This window comes from Mirounga leonina, unplaced genomic scaffold, assembly GCF_011800145.1.
Source record: "Mirounga leonina isolate KUSES-001 unplaced genomic scaffold, KU_Mleo_1.0 Mir_448, whole genome shotgun sequence".
Classification (NCBI taxonomy): Eukaryota; Metazoa; Chordata; class Mammalia; order Carnivora; family Phocidae; genus Mirounga; species Mirounga leonina.
The window spans coordinates 180,696-195,896 of record NW_023270758.1 but is presented as its reverse complement, the minus strand read 5'-3'; the positions used below and the strand labels follow the sequence as shown (position 1 = coordinate 195,896).

General features: G+C 42.7%; 1 protein-coding gene across 5 annotated transcripts in view; it reads left to right on the top strand.

Annotated features, from left to right (window-relative positions):
* Window positions 1-15,201, top strand: part of TNRC6A (trinucleotide repeat containing adaptor 6A) — a 102,425-nt gene that overhangs the window by 56,857 nt on the left and 30,367 nt on the right. For 4 of the 5 annotated variants that reach the window (XM_034988035.1, XM_034988034.1, XM_034988031.1 and 1 more), the window contains exons 6-11: window positions 6,303-8,882; window positions 10,254-10,430; window positions 11,586-11,761; window positions 12,928-12,960; window positions 14,496-14,576; window positions 14,922-14,973. In XM_034988035.1, coding sequence (XP_034843926.1) covers window positions 6,303-8,882; window positions 10,254-10,430; window positions 11,586-11,761; window positions 12,928-12,960; window positions 14,496-14,576; window positions 14,922-14,973 — 3,099 coding nt within the window. The remainder of the gene's footprint in view (window positions 1-6,302; window positions 8,883-10,253; window positions 10,431-11,585; window positions 11,762-12,927; window positions 12,961-14,495; window positions 14,577-14,921; window positions 14,974-15,201) is intronic. The other variant, XM_034988033.1, reaches the window with a different exon arrangement.

Sequence of the window (15,201 nt, the reverse complement as noted above, 5' to 3'; positions counted from 1 at the left end):
CTCCTTCCCACTCCTTCCTTCACCTTCCTCGTCATAAGTACATACATATGCACACATGTGCACATTCATTATACTTCACCTTTAATTTTCCACAGGAAATTCCCTAAGAATAAGGATAGTCTCCTATACAACCGTGATACCATGATCCACCCTTAGGCAAAAGGGGAGACACATTCAGCAAATCCTGTAATAGGTAGTTTGTGCTCACATTTCCACTGGTTGTCCCAAGAATGTCATTGTTTGTTTATAGTATGATACCATTTATATAAAATACAAAGCTTCTATATTGCTTAGGGATGAGTTCAGATTTTGAGTGGTTACCATTCAGTGACCCACTGGGGAAGGAAGGAGATGTGATCAGAGAAGAGGTACACAGGAGTATTCTTTGTTAGTGTATTAAGGGGAAGAGTATGTGGGTATTGTCTGTATTACTCTTTATAGCCTTTACTATGTTTGAATTTTTCTTTCTTTTTAAAGAACCTCAAGGACATTTGAGCTATATTGGTGAATGACCAAGAAATGGGGCTGTTTTAATGAAAAGAAATGTTAAGTTTCCAGAGACATTTAAAGATGAAAATATTGTCCATCTGCCTGTGCTCTTTACTGTCTTTTCACTGTAGTGTCCATCCTTCTTGTCCGGGAACTTCCGCTTCTTGCTCTCTACTTGGACCTCTTCCCCCTTAGTCTATAAATGTAGTTACATTTGTATCATTAAAAAAATTAAACCCCCAGTCTCTTGAGGACATTATAGAATTTCTCTCCTCCCCCTTCTTACAGAATAGTCTATGTTTGCAGTCTGTAATACATGACTTCAGTCCTCTGTAATCTGGCTCCTTCCCACTTCACTAAAATAGCTCTTACTAAGGTCATTGGTTTTCTGAATGTCAAATCCAGGCTTAGTGATTTTCAGTTGTAGCTGTGGTAAAAAACAGCCTTTTCCATTTTCATCTTAATAGACACCTACATTTTTTTTTATTGTTGATCACTTTCCTCTTCCTTAAAGCTCATTCTTGCTCTCTTCTTCGACCAGTTTTCAGATTTTATTCCCTCCCATGACTTTGCTTCAGATCTCTCCTGAGTCTTCGATTCATGCCTTCTGGATGTCTTCAGCTGATGCTGGGCCCCTCAAACTCCACACATCCAAAATTGAACTCCTCGTCTTGCCACATACCAGTGTCATTTGCTGAGTTCTCTTGCTCAGAAGGTTGGCACATCCAGTCACCACCCATCTGGAAATCTTAAAATCATGTTTGACTGGCCATCTCCGTGTCTCATAGGCCACTGGTTTCCCATGTCCTGCCGATTCCAACTCCAAAACGCCTTTCCGCTCTCCTCTCTTGTGTGCACGGCCATCACCACGGACCCGACCCCGTGGAGGCCCTCGCTGTCCGGTCTGGAGGGGCAGCCCCTAGATTGTCTTTTATGCCTGTCTCCCCACCACCCTCACCTCATCTCTCAGACCAGAGACCAGTCCTGATCCGTGCCTTGCATTTGGTTGGGAGTATTGCTTTTGTCGTCTTTAGTCTAGAACAGAGAGTGGCTTGCAGCCCATTTTGGTCCGGTTTTATTGGAAGGCTGCCACGCCCACTCATTTACATGTTGTCTCCGGTGGCTTGCAGGCCACAGTGGCAGAGTGGTTGCCGCAGAGACCGCTCTGGCTGGCAAAACTGAAAGTATTCACTAATTGGGCCTTTACAGAAAAAGTTTGCCAGCCCCTGGACTAGAGGCCAGAGTAACTGAAAGAAACATTTTGACCTTTGTCACTGAGTGCTGTTTGAAATGGGCACGCCAGGTTCTCTCATATTCCCAAGTGATGCTATGTCATACTTCCCAGAAATACTCTAAAACCAGAGTACATTTACTTCTGAAGACCTTGCCCTTCTGGTGAGAATGAAAAGTCTTTAAGGCAGAAGGCACATGTTTAACTATTTTGTTTGTTACGTGCTATATATTTAATAAGAAAAATAAATTATTTTTCCTGTACCTAAATTCTTCCTGAGCAGATTATTACTGTTTCTTTACAAATCACTTGAATCATCGCCAGTCTTCGCTCTGCCTCCACATATCCCTTTTGATCTTTGGGAATAGGTGCTATGAGATGCACTATTCTTTCTGAGGTGTGGTGCTCGAGTTGCCCCAGTTCTCATAAGGTAATTTTGTGTGAGAATAAGAGCTGATGGTATTATTTTGGATTTCCAGTGTTCTTTAGTAAGGCACAGTCTTCCAAATCTTCATTTGCCTACATCAGTGCAGTGTGTGAAAATTTGTATTTTGCACCATGCTTAGTAAAACTCAGCTGCCCCCTTTCCTCCCACCAGCTTGGGGCTTCACAGTCTTACTGTTTCTCACTGTTCCCTGGAAAAACGTAACAGCATTGTTAATTATGTTCCTCTCTGTTTATCCTCTGGATCATTTGTGATGATGGGTTTTGGCTTCCTGTCTGTAAGGGAAACACTAAAATTTTCACCTCTCCCAATTCTGAAAGAGTCTCTGTCTCTGTGAAACGTTTTAGTTGCGATTGCTGAGGAGTCTTTTTTTCAAAGCTTTAGTTAGACTGGGATCTCCCCACCTCTGTCTTAGCTACACGTTTTTCATAACCAAAAGATCCTTGGTAAATGCAGTTTTTGATATAGCCTTTTAATTTTGGGTTTTTTGAAAGTAGCAAGTAGTTTTTAGATTAAAAATGAAATTAAAAAAAAATTTTTAATGAAATTTTAGCTAATAAATGCTGATGGTGTCTCTCATTTTCTGAAAATACATAATATATTAGCAAAAGACAAATTTAGACCATGCCCTGCCCCCTCCAAACCAGGTCGTGACCAGATTCTGAGAGAAATTTTTACTAACATTAAAGGTGATAGAGTTTGGTTTGCAAAATGGATCCTGCTATTTGCTGGGGGTTTTTTGTTTGTTTCCTTGCTTGCTTTTGATGTATTCTGACATAAAATGACTTCACATTTTGGGTAAGTAGTCAAATCTATGTCATTTCTTTTGTGGTGTCTTTGCTTTTATGTATAAAATACTCTCATTCACTGGTAACTTCATGGTTTCATCTTTTAACACATTAATCAGACGAAATTATTTTTGATAAATTGATTTTAAGAAATCTTTTTAAAGTATCAAATATTCCTTTTCTCCTACTGATTTAAAATACTAACATTTGACAAACACTTGGGTCTGTCCCTGGCTTCCTGGTGCCGTTCAGCTGAAGCTTAGCTGCTTGGCCGGTGCGGCGCTCGTTAGCTGTCACGTGACCCTGCGGCGCCCCCCGCACCCCATCCCACTACTGAGATTCTCTTTCTCATTCTCTCATGTTTTATGTGAATTTTTAAATCACTTGAACCAAGTTGCAGACTCTTGTTAGTGATTTCTTATAATTGAATTATACTTTAAGAAAGAATATTATTCTATCTTGCTATCCAGGAACAAGTTTCTGTACTTAATCAAGTTGTCTTCTGTGGCCTGCAATAAAACTTAATCATGTATGACTTTACATATTTCTGTTAGCTTTATTCCAAGTTGCTTTATAGTTTTTGTGGCTGTTAGGATCTTTTCTCGGTCACATTTTCTTGTCGACTACTTCTGGTATATAGGTAAACTGTTGCTTTTTACATGTTAATCTATTTTGTTTCTTTTCCACTATGCTTACCTTTTTTCTGGGTCCCCATTCATCGGTCAGTACTTCCAGCACAAGGCTGAGTATAAGTGTTGAGGACAAGTACCCTGCCTTTTCCCTGTCCGTATGAGAATGCTTCTGCTGTTTCACTGTTAAATTCCAGGTTTTGTGTTCAGCCTAGGTCGTTTTGTCTGACATTCCCAATCTCGCTTTCTTACTTCTGCTGGGTGGAAGTGGCAAGAAACACTGGCATGTGTGAGAAAACAAATAGTGGCAACAGGTACTTTTACTCACCTCTTTGAGGTCATGATAATGGTGATGGTGGCTTGACTGTTAGATCTGGAGAAAAGTGGATGAATTTGGGGCTTGGTGGTGTTTGGGATTTGCCATGCACAGTAAGGTTTTAGGAAACTTACTGAGATGAAGAAAACCATAAAGAAACCGGATTTTTTTTTGGAGGGGGGGAGAGGCATCTGTGGGGGAATAATCCAGGAGTTAGTGTTCTGTTTGAGACCTTTAAGTAGAGACTTAATGTAAGCAGGTTGTATGATTTCTGATTTTGTTCTCCATGAGATAGACGTGGTGGAGTGGAAAATGTGCTTTGGAGACAGGACTGAAATAATCAGGAGAGTTGTCAATATGTATTAATTAGTGATAATAACAGCCCTCATTTATTAAGTACCTAATTTGAATCAGATATGGTTCAAAGCATTTTTAATTATTAACCACTTAGTTTTCCAGTGACTGTTTCAGACAGGTGCTATTATTGCTCCCCCTTTACAGTTGAGGAAACTAAGGTACAGAAAGATTGAGGATCTTGCCTGTGATCACACAAGGAAATGGCGGAGCAGCTTTTAAACGCAAGCAGTCTGGTTGCACAGTTGTGCTCTTAGTCACTGTACCAGACTGCCCATTGCAGAGCCCTTCTTTGAAGCTGGCACTGAGCGAAATACTTCACAAAGGACAGTATAGTTAACAGCTGGGTAGAGAGGTACTGTTTGTAGCCCTGTTTTGCAGATTTGGGCATACCACTGCTGCATAGAGCCCAGACATGAATCTTGGTGTCTGTGAGAGTTCCAGCCATGTTCTCAGCCAGCTTGCTTTATTATCCAATGCTGAATCCTGCCTTCCTCATGTGATTTGCTATAACTTAACCTCTGGGCCTCGATTTCCCCATCTACAAAGTGAAGGTAGTATCTGTGCTCTAGGGTTGTTCCAAGGAGTCAGTGACAAAAATGCGTAGAAAACATGTGATCCATGATCCGTGCTGAATGATGTTGCTGGTGGTGCAGGTGCTGGTGTATTGGTTTGTTTTTACCCCGTGAGACAGACTGTTCGGTATCCTGTGTTGCGTGAGAAAGACCTTCTCGCGGGCACTGAAAGATGACGCGCTCTATTTGGCAGCTTAAAACAATGATTCCCAAACAGGGAGTGGAGATCAGAGTCTCTTACGGAACTTTAAGATTCATGTATTTGGTGAATTATATATACACTTTTGGTCTCTCTCTAGTGCTTTTTTCTGCTGTTCTTTCTAGCTCATAGTGTTTTGCTGCTTGACAATTGTGCTTTGCGAGAAAATGATGCGAGATGAACCTGATTTTCCATATTAGCAATATACCAGTAGTGAGTTACATTTGTTTTCTAGGCCTGCAATCCTGGCAGCTGGTTCATTAGGTATGGGATGTGACTTGAATGTATGTGTTACTTAAAAGCACCACGTAGGATACTGAGTACTACTCTTGGCAAGAACTACAATATAAGCCACCCCCTAAAGACAGTCTAAAGGCAGACATCTTATGCAGGTTAATATCTCTGAGGAACTTTTAACTACCAGATCCTTAAACCGAAGGAGAGGAATGAATCTGGGGAAGTATTAGAAGCATGAGAACTGCTTGCCTCCTACCTGCAGGAAAACAACTAGATGATAATATATAGCAGTGAGTCCCAAGATTATAGGATTCTGTGATTGGTCATTAATGGTGTTTAATGTCAACACTTGATTTTCTAATTGTCATAATTCTGTGATCTTCTATAAAACATGACTATGAAGGTAAATTAAGAATTTTTGTGAAGGAGAATGCAACTAAAAATACTTGCGTGCAGTATTTCAGATTGAATAAAAACACTAATGAAATGGAAATAAAATGGAAAAGGCTTTGTAGTTTTTATAAACTTGTTCTAATACCCAAAGAGTTGTATGAAAAAGCTCCTCCAAGAAAGGGAAGACAGGAAAGGATTTCTGGTATGTTTCTAATACATGTAGTCAAGTTCGTCCTGTTCACTTGTCCTCACACATCTCCTTCCCAGCCCCTTCTTTCCCATGTCAGGCCTCTAGGCTTGGGTTGCTTCATTATCCCAATACATTACTACCACCTAGTTCTTCTTCACACCAAAATTCTTTTACTTGCTGATAAATACCAGTTTGTTCATTCAGCAGTTATCTATTGAGAGGGGCTCTTATGTTCCAGGTACTGCCCTAGGCTCATAGGATAGCATCAGTGAACAAAGCAGCAAAATACCCTGCCCGAGTGGAATTACTAATTGGATAAGAAAAATTGGTGGCTGGGATATAACCAGTGCCTTTGTAACCATACTGCCAAGTTAATGTCGAGGAACCACATACGTTTATAACATCTATCGCCTTTTCAAACACTTCGTAAGTTTTTGTACTTCTCCTTTATTCTAGATATAAACCACAATACTTCAGGATCCCATTATGAAAATTCGCAGCGGGGACCTGTGTCTTCTCCGAGTGACTCTAGCACAAATTGTAAGAATGCTGTTGTAAACGACTCCCCCGAAAAAGAAGCATGGCCCTCAGTCCCTGGCAGTGATCCAGAGTTGGCTTCAGAATGTATGGATGCTGATTCTGCCTCCAGTTCTGAATCAGAGAGAAACATCACTATCATGGCTTCAGGAAGCACCGGTGGTGAAAAAGATGGCCTTCGGAATAGCACTGGACTTGGTTCCCAAAACAAGTTTGTGGTTGGTAGCAGCAATAACGTGGGCCATGGAAGTAGTACTGGGCCATGGGGCTTTTCCCATGGAGCCATAATAAGCACATGTCAGGTCTCTGCGGATGCTCCTGAAAGCAAATCAGAAAGTAGCAACAATAGAATGAATGCTTGGGGCACTGTAAGTTCTTCATCAAATGGAGGGTTAAATCCAAGCACTTTGAATTCAGCTAGCAACCATGGTGCCTGGCCAGTATTAGACAACAACGGACTTGCCCTCAAAGGGCCTGTAGGGAGCGGTAGTTCTGGCATCAATATTCAGTGCAGTACCTTAGGCCAGATGCCTAACAATCAGAGTATTAACTCTAAAGTGGGTGGTTCTTCCACTCATGGTACCTGGGGAAGCCTTCAGGAAACTTGTGAATCTGAAGTAAGTGGTACACAGAAGGTTTCATTCAGTGGTCAACCTCAGAATATTACCACTGAGATGACTGGACCAAATAACACTACTAACTTTATGACCTCTAGTTTACCAAACTCCGGTTCAGTACAGAATAATGAACTGCCTGGTAGTACAGGGGCCTGGCGTGTGAGCACAATGAATCATCCTCAGATACAGGCTCCGTCGGTTATGAATGGCACTTCCCTTTCTCACCTTAGCAATGGAGAGCCAAAAAGCGGAGGCTCTTACGGTACTACGTGGGGTGCCTATGGTTCTAACTACTCTGGAGACAAATGTTCGAGCCCTAACGGCCAAGCTAATGGTGACACTGTGAATGCAACTCTAATGCAGCCTGGCATAAATGGGCCTATGGGCACTAACTTTCAAGTGAACACAAATAAAGGAGGAGGCGTGTGGGAGTCTGGGGCAGCGAATTCCCAGAGTGCATCGTGGGGAAGTGGAAATGGCGCAAATTCTGGAGGAAGTCGACGAGGATGGGGAACTCCTGCACAAAACACTGGCACTAATATACCCAGCGTGGAGTGGAACAAACTGCCTAGCAATCAGCATTCCAATGACAGTGCAAATGGCAATGGTAAGAAGTTTACAAACGGATGGAAGTCTACTGAGGAAGAGGATCAAGGTTCTGCCGCATCTCAGACAAATGAGCAGAACAGTGTATGGGCCAAAACAGGAGGTACAGTGGAGAGTGAAGGTAGTACAGAAAGCACTGGACGCCTCGAGGAGAAAGCAACTGGGGAAAATCAGAGTAGAGATAGGAGAAAAATTGATCAGCACACATTACTCCAAAGCATCGTAAACAGAACTGACTTGGATCCACGTGTCCTCTCCAACTCTGGTTGGGGACAGACTCCTATTAAGCAGAATACTGCCTGGGATACGGAAACATCACCTAGAGGGGAAAGAAAGACTGACAATGGGACAGAGGCCTGGGGAAGCTCTGCAACACAGACTTTTAACTCAGGGGCATGTATAGATAAGACTAGCCCTACTAGTAATGATACCTCATCTGTATCGGGGTGGGGAGATCCCAAACCTGCTCTGAGGTGGGGAGATTCCAAAGGCTCAAGCTGCCAGGGGGGATGGGAAGATGACTCTGCTGCTACAGGAATGGTCAAGAGCAATCAGTGGGGGAACAGCAAAGAAGAGAAGTCCGCATGGAATGATTCGCAAAAGAGCAAACAGGGATGGGGTGATGGACAAAAATCAAACCAAGGGTGGTCCGTTTCTGCCGGTGATAACTGGGGGGAAACTTCAAGGAGTAACCATTGGGGTGAGGCTAATAAGAAATCTAGCTCAGGAGGTAGTGACAGTGACCGGTCCGTTTCTGGTTGGAATGAACTTGGTAAAACTAGTTCCTTTACTTGGGGAAATAACATAAATCCAAATAATTCATCAGGATGGGATGAATCTTCTAAACCTAATCCTTCCCAGGGATGGGGAGATCCTCCAAAGTCTAATCAGTCTCTAGGTTGGGGAGATTCGTCAAAGCCAGTCGGTTCTCCAGACTGGAACAAGCAACAAGACATTGTCGGGTCTTGGGGAATCCCACCAGCTACAGGCAAACCTCCTGGTACAGGCTGGCTGGGAGGACCTATACCAGCCCCAACAAAAGAAGAAGAGCCCACAGGCTGGGAGGAACCATCCCCAGAATCCATACGTCGCAAAATGGAGATTGACGACGGAACTTCGGCTTGGGGAGATCCGAGCAAATACAACTACAAAAATGTGAACATGTGGAACAAAAACGTCCCAAATGGCAGCAGCCGTTCAGACCAGCAAGCACAGGTACACCAGTTGCTACCATCTGCAAGTGCCATCTCAAACAAAGAGGCAGGCAGTGGCTCTGGTAAGTTTTCATTTAATGGAGTCTGACGGTGTTACGAAATGCTTCACAGTATTGTCAGCCTCGTTTCAATGTACTGTTGCTGCTGTAAGATTTGTTTAACAGTATTTGGATATGCACACAAAGGGCTTTCCCCCTCTGATCCAGGAGGAGCTTCTAGGGAAGAAAATAATAGGGCGTTTAACATCAGGGTACAGAGCTCTGCCTGTGGCCGCATTGGTTGTGGGTCTCACATACTCTCTTCTCTGTTAGGAAGACTTGAGAAGGCAGAGTTGGGAAAGTGATGTCAAGTGGGAATGCCCTACACTTCTCAGTTCTTCTGAGTCAGGCCGTTACTTTTTGGTTTCGTTATTTGATTAGTGTCCCCAGAAATAAAACAAGCATCCAAGTACAATACTCTCTAAATACCAGGTGCTACATTTGGCCTTAGAGGGGATTTATTTAAGTAGGCATGAAATCCAAGTCTGTTAGTTATACAGCGTGTATGTTTGTGTACTTAAAACATTTGATAGTACCTTTCTGACATATTCCAACTCTCATGACAAGGAGCTAGTTCCTATCTGCAGATGATCTTGACAATGACATTTTCATTAAGTGTCATTGGAACGCATTATCTTTGTTAATGGACGTTTTACTGAGTAATCATCAGTCCCTTCGGAAGTAGTGATAGGAGTGTTTTCATGAGCAAACCTTTCAGCATCCAATTTTTTCCCCTCAAGTATAGTTTATTAATTTAGATTCAATTCTTAAAAGAAACAGGTATGTATCTAAGGGAAAGGCTGTTTTGGTTCTTTTGAACAATGTTTATGGCTTTGCTTTGGACAACCTGATACCTCAGAATTTTTAAGAAGCATTGTCCAACATGTATAAAAATAGGGTGCCTAGGTATTTTTAGTCTTGTAGTTATTTTATTTTATTTTTTTTTTTTGCCCCAGAACAGTGCACTATGTTGAAAGGTTGCACTTAACGGTAAAAGTTGTATACACATACCATTACCCAGCTTGATTACCTGCTTGGAATCAGTAGGTTTGGCTCAGAATGACTTGACTTTTCCAGGAATTAAATTCATCTTCAAAGGAGGATGACTTGGCCATAATTAAGGTCATTCAAAACAATGTGCTCTACACCCAGAGGGCAATTATGAAAGAAGAGGTGGGGAAAAAAATTCACACCGTGTAGTTAAATTATGATAATGGGAAATGATTTGTCTTCTTTGCATAAAACAGATGCCATTATTTTTGCCCATCGCAGCATCATTATTCGATCTGTGAATGTGAAGGTCTTCATCTTTTCCCTAAGTATTCCTTATTGCCCCTTATTCCACCGCACCACCCTACCATGTGCTGATGACTTCTTTTCCCACACTTTCTAAAGGCTGGGGTGAGCCCTGGGGGGAGCCTTCTACTCCAGCCACAACTGTGGATAATGGTACTTCAGCATGGGGTAAACCCATAGACAGTGGTCCCAGCTGGGGGGAGCCCATTGCTACGGCATCCAACACATCCACGTGGGGCTCCAGCTCTGTTGGTCCTCAAGCATTAAGCAAATCTGGTAAGTTATTGATAATTCCTGGTAGCTATTTTGTCGCAGTGGTGGTCTCTCATTGTGTATAATTAAATAATCGGATAATGCTTATATCATTGATAAATGTATCTGTGTATCATCATACTAGATGATTTCACTATTTGCCTCTTTCAATTTGTAACTTGGTTTGCTCTTTTAGCTTTCTGAATTTTCTTGTCTTAGAACTGTGTTAACTAATAAGGATTTGCATGTACTTCACCAAATCTAAGTTATTATTTTACCAAATAAGATTACCTATTCAGGCATCTTTCATGTTATCCAACCTGAGAGACTGGATATATAATCGTGTGGACACATATCCAAACTGTCTGGCTCAGGTTCCAGATTACTCCCCGAATATTATACAGAAAATGAACAAAGTTCAGGAGGGACCTGATTCAGCATTTGGATGAACGTTGTCCCTATCCCATAAGTTGTGTGTGGGGTACCCCATAGGAATTCCAAAGGCTGAGTCTAGAGTTGAGATACTTTCTGCTTATGACTTGCAGTACTTTGTGGCTGTTCTCTTTGAAAATATATATCAAAATGAATTCTTTGAAATTTCCTCATTCCTCTTTGCCTTGTGTGTTGCCATGCAGATTGTTAAATGAGTATGAACAAGAAGGCCACCATTGTTCCATGTTAGGAGCCTTCTGTTTGTAAAAAGCATGGGAGATATTTCATTGATTTTATTTTATTTTTTTTAAGTAGGCTCCACACCCAGTGTGGAGCCCAGTGCAGGGCTTGAACTCATGACCTAAGATCAAGACCTGAGCTGAGATCAAGAGTCGGACACTTACCTCACCGAGCCACCCAGGCACCTCTGAAATTTTTAATTTAAAAAAATTTCTTGCTTAGGCGTGCCTGGCTGGCTCAGTTGGTAGAGCAAGCGACTCTTGATCTCAGGGTCGTGGGTTCAGGGCCCATGTTGGGTATAGAGATTACTTTAAAAAAAAAAATCTTGCTCAGTGGAACCTTCAACTCAGTATAAAACATACATTCCTACCATGCAGATTTGGGAAGGGAAATAGGGGTTTTTTTTAGGGTCCCACGCCCACCCTGCCCCCTTAATGAGTGCTCATCCTCCAGAAAGAATTGTTTGATTAAAGCATGTTTCTTTTTATATCACAAATCCACGATCAGGGCCAAAATCTATGCAAGATGGCTGGTGTGGTGATGATATGCCATTGCCTGGAAATCGCCCCACTGGCTGGGAAGAGGAAGAGGATGTAGAGATTGGAATGTGGAATAGTAATTCATCTCAAGAGCTTAACTCATCTTTAAATTGGCCACCATATACAAAGAAAATGTCATCGAAGGTAAACATTTCAAGGGCAAAGCCCTTGAAAATTTATTCCAAAGATAGTTTACCCTCAGAAAATTAACGTTCTTCCTGCCTATTTATGGCAGTCAGTACAGTCCAGGCAGTCCCCAGCTTAGGTATAGCCTCTTGTATGGGCAGCCACCTAGACAGCCGTAAGACCGCAGGAACTTCCTTTCTCCCCACTGCTACAGCTTGGGATTTCTCTCTTCCTCCCTCTCCACCAGTGCTGGCTGGGACACTCCTCACCCCGGGGTGGTGCCTGCAGTGGTGGGGGTGAAGAGAAGGGCAAATCTCCTTGTTGACTCTTTCCATCCCACTGCCAGTTCATCTCTCGTTCCAGCTCACCTGCAGTCCCCGACCTCCCCTTTACCCAGAATCACCATCTTCCTTTTTCATCCCCCATCTGTAGCCCTTCCCTGCCCCCCGCCCCCGAAAGGTCCTATGACAAAAATCCCTAGGAATGAGCAGAGTTTGATTTTTCTCTTGTATGTGGATAAATCTTATTCCCAAACCTGTTGGTACATCAGAATCCTATGGCATTTGTTGCAAGTACAGCTTCCTGTACCCCAGGCCTACTATAGTTTTGGAAATTGGACCCCAAATGTCTCTGATGTAGAGCCAGAGCTGAGAAGCACTGACGCAGACCACTGGTTCTTAAGAGGTGGTACTGGATGCTGGTGTCAGATTCTCTTGGGGACCATTTTCAAAATACGTTCCCAGACCCCTAGGTGGTTCTCCCCACCCCACCCTATTTGAGAACCGGTCCATCTCCACCCCACCCCTACCCCCGTCCCCAGACCTTAGAGGTCAAATATCCAGGAGTTCCACTAGCTGCCCACCAGGATCCCTCCCTTTTAATCCGGGGATTCTCAGTCTAGGACCTACCATTTTCATTTAAAAAGATGTTTCATTTGGATGAATTTGCCTATTGCCTCTCCATATAGCTTATGAAGTGCTTTCCCATATTTTACATAAGCCATTTGGTCCTCATGACCTTCTGAGATAGAATACCGATGAGGAAATTGAGACCGGAGGTGACTTGCCCAAAGATGCATAACTAGTAAGTGACAGAGCAAGGACTCAAGTTTAGGTCTTCCGATTCTAAAATCTGTGTTCTTCCCACTGGACCATGCTGTTTTGTGACTTTGTCTTTCCTTACAGGGTCTGAGTGGCAAAAAAAGGAGAAGGGAAAGGGTGTGTAGCCTTTTTACTCTTTCTCCTTTGTTTCTGCTAGTAAAAATCTTTTAGAAAGCAACTGCAAACATTTATTTAGCCTCTGCTGTGTGCCAGGTACTGTGCTTGGTGCTGGGGGTTCAAAAACACTAGGAAATGAGCTGTATCCTCGAGGAGCTCAGAGTCTAGTGTGGGGCTGTAGGAGAGCGCTGAGGAGTAGCCGCTTGAGTTTGGAAGATGCCTGCGGGTGGGATGTGCCAGGGAAAATAGTAGCCTGATATACTAAAGTGTAGAATTTCTGGAAAGAGGTAACAAGAGATCTGGCTCAATAGTTAGATTAATGGCAGATAGTAGAGTCTTTTCAATACCATGCCAAAGATAATTTGAACTCTATTCTGTATAAAATATGGAGCCAATGAAATTTCATAGAAGGCAACATGAGTTGGGTTTTTTAAGTTACTTTCTGAAAGATAATAATTGGCACAGCGGAGACACCAGAGTTGGGGGATCTCAGTCAGGAAGCTTCTGGTGAGAAGTGAGGGCCTGAATTGGGAAGCCAGAGTGGATATGTAGTGCAAGGGACTGATCGGAGGGGCATTTCAGAATAGAAGGGACAGAAGGCCTTGGCAGCCATATAGGCATAAGGGCGGGGGTGGGGGCCAGAGGAATCAAGGAGGACTTCAGAAACCTTGCAAGGGTTAGGTGCTTGCTTCAGAGACCTGCACTTTGGGGGGTGGGAGGGGGTAGTGTGAAGCTGTGTTCTGTCCCACGGTCGGAAGGAACAGGCGGTAGCAACGGGAAAGGGGAATTCAGGCGACAGACCGAGAATGGCTGGCCCCGTGGTCTTTCGTATTCACGGGTCTTGAGACCTTGGTCCCTGCGTGTCCAGCCTCCCTGTCAGCCAGGCTCGTCATCATGGACCATATTCCCTCAAAGAGTGTCTCAAAGTCGTTTCTGTACTGCCCATGCCCAGCCAGCCATGGCAGCTGGCACCAAGGCGGGGGGTTGGAGGATCCCCAGCCTCAGCTGCCGCTGGGGTACTGTGTTCTCGGCAACACGAATTAAAATTTTAAAATAGCTTTTCATTTGGAAACATGCGGTGCCTTTTCAGTACAGTGCACATAGCATAATTAAATTACAGGTATGTTGGTTTCTTTGGGCTAACCTGTGGAACCTAACAACCACTTTTACTTTAGTGTGGTGTCAGAACCCCACAAATCCAGATTATAATTAAGCTCTTAGAACACAGTCCATTTGTAAACTGGAAACCGTGATGAACAGTTCTCCACCCTTTGCTTCCGTCTTTTCCTTCTGACTGCTTGCCTTTAGAGATTTCTCTGTACGTTACAGCTATACCAGAGGACTGGAGCAAAGGAAGTTGAAAATCAAATAAGTTGATTTGTAATTGTTAACAACTCTACTAAGAGTTGGTTGGAGGAGAAATTAATTGGCTAAAAATGAGAGTTGGGAATTGTCTTGAAGTTTTATTAATCCATCACTGTACCCAGATAAATAGAGGTGGCCATGGCAGCTTTCTACTCTTTTGTTTTGCAAAGGGAACCATGAAAGGTGGAAACAAACAAGAAGAAGCATGGATAAATCCATTCGTTAAACAGTTTTCAAATATCAGTTTTTCGGTAAGTGTATTTTTCATAGCAGCCCCCTCCCCTTTTAATGGTGGTCTGTAAATTTACCCTAAGTTCAGTTTTTTATGTTCTTAACAAATTATTATCTTTCAATCCTTATGAATATGCTGGAGGTTAGAGCAAAATTGACCATGAAGCCTTCTTTATTTTCATAGTTTTAGCTAAAAACATTGATCTTATATCTTATTTTAAAACGTTTTCTTTGTTAGGCAGTGAAAAGAGTTTTGCAGCCCACTTGATTTTTGACAGATAATGAAATGAAGGAAATTTTTCATTTTTAATTTATTTTCATTGATAAATTAAGGACTGCTAACACGCTGTGTTTTCTTACTTCAGAGAGACTCACCAGAAGAAAATGTACAGAGCAATAAGATGGATCTTTCCGGAGGTAAGGAAAAGTTAAATCAGTTGGGGTTCGTATTCCTCGTGGATGGACAAATGTATCTGTGACGTGATGGTTCTAAGTGAGCACTGACCTGGACCAGGAGAGGGGAGATCTGGGTTCCTATCACAGCATTCCTCTCAGCGTACACTAGAGTGTGGTGGTGTGTGAGTGGACTGCCTTCGAAGTACAGATCACTGTGCAGATCTAAGGTCATGGTGATTTTAGTCTTTG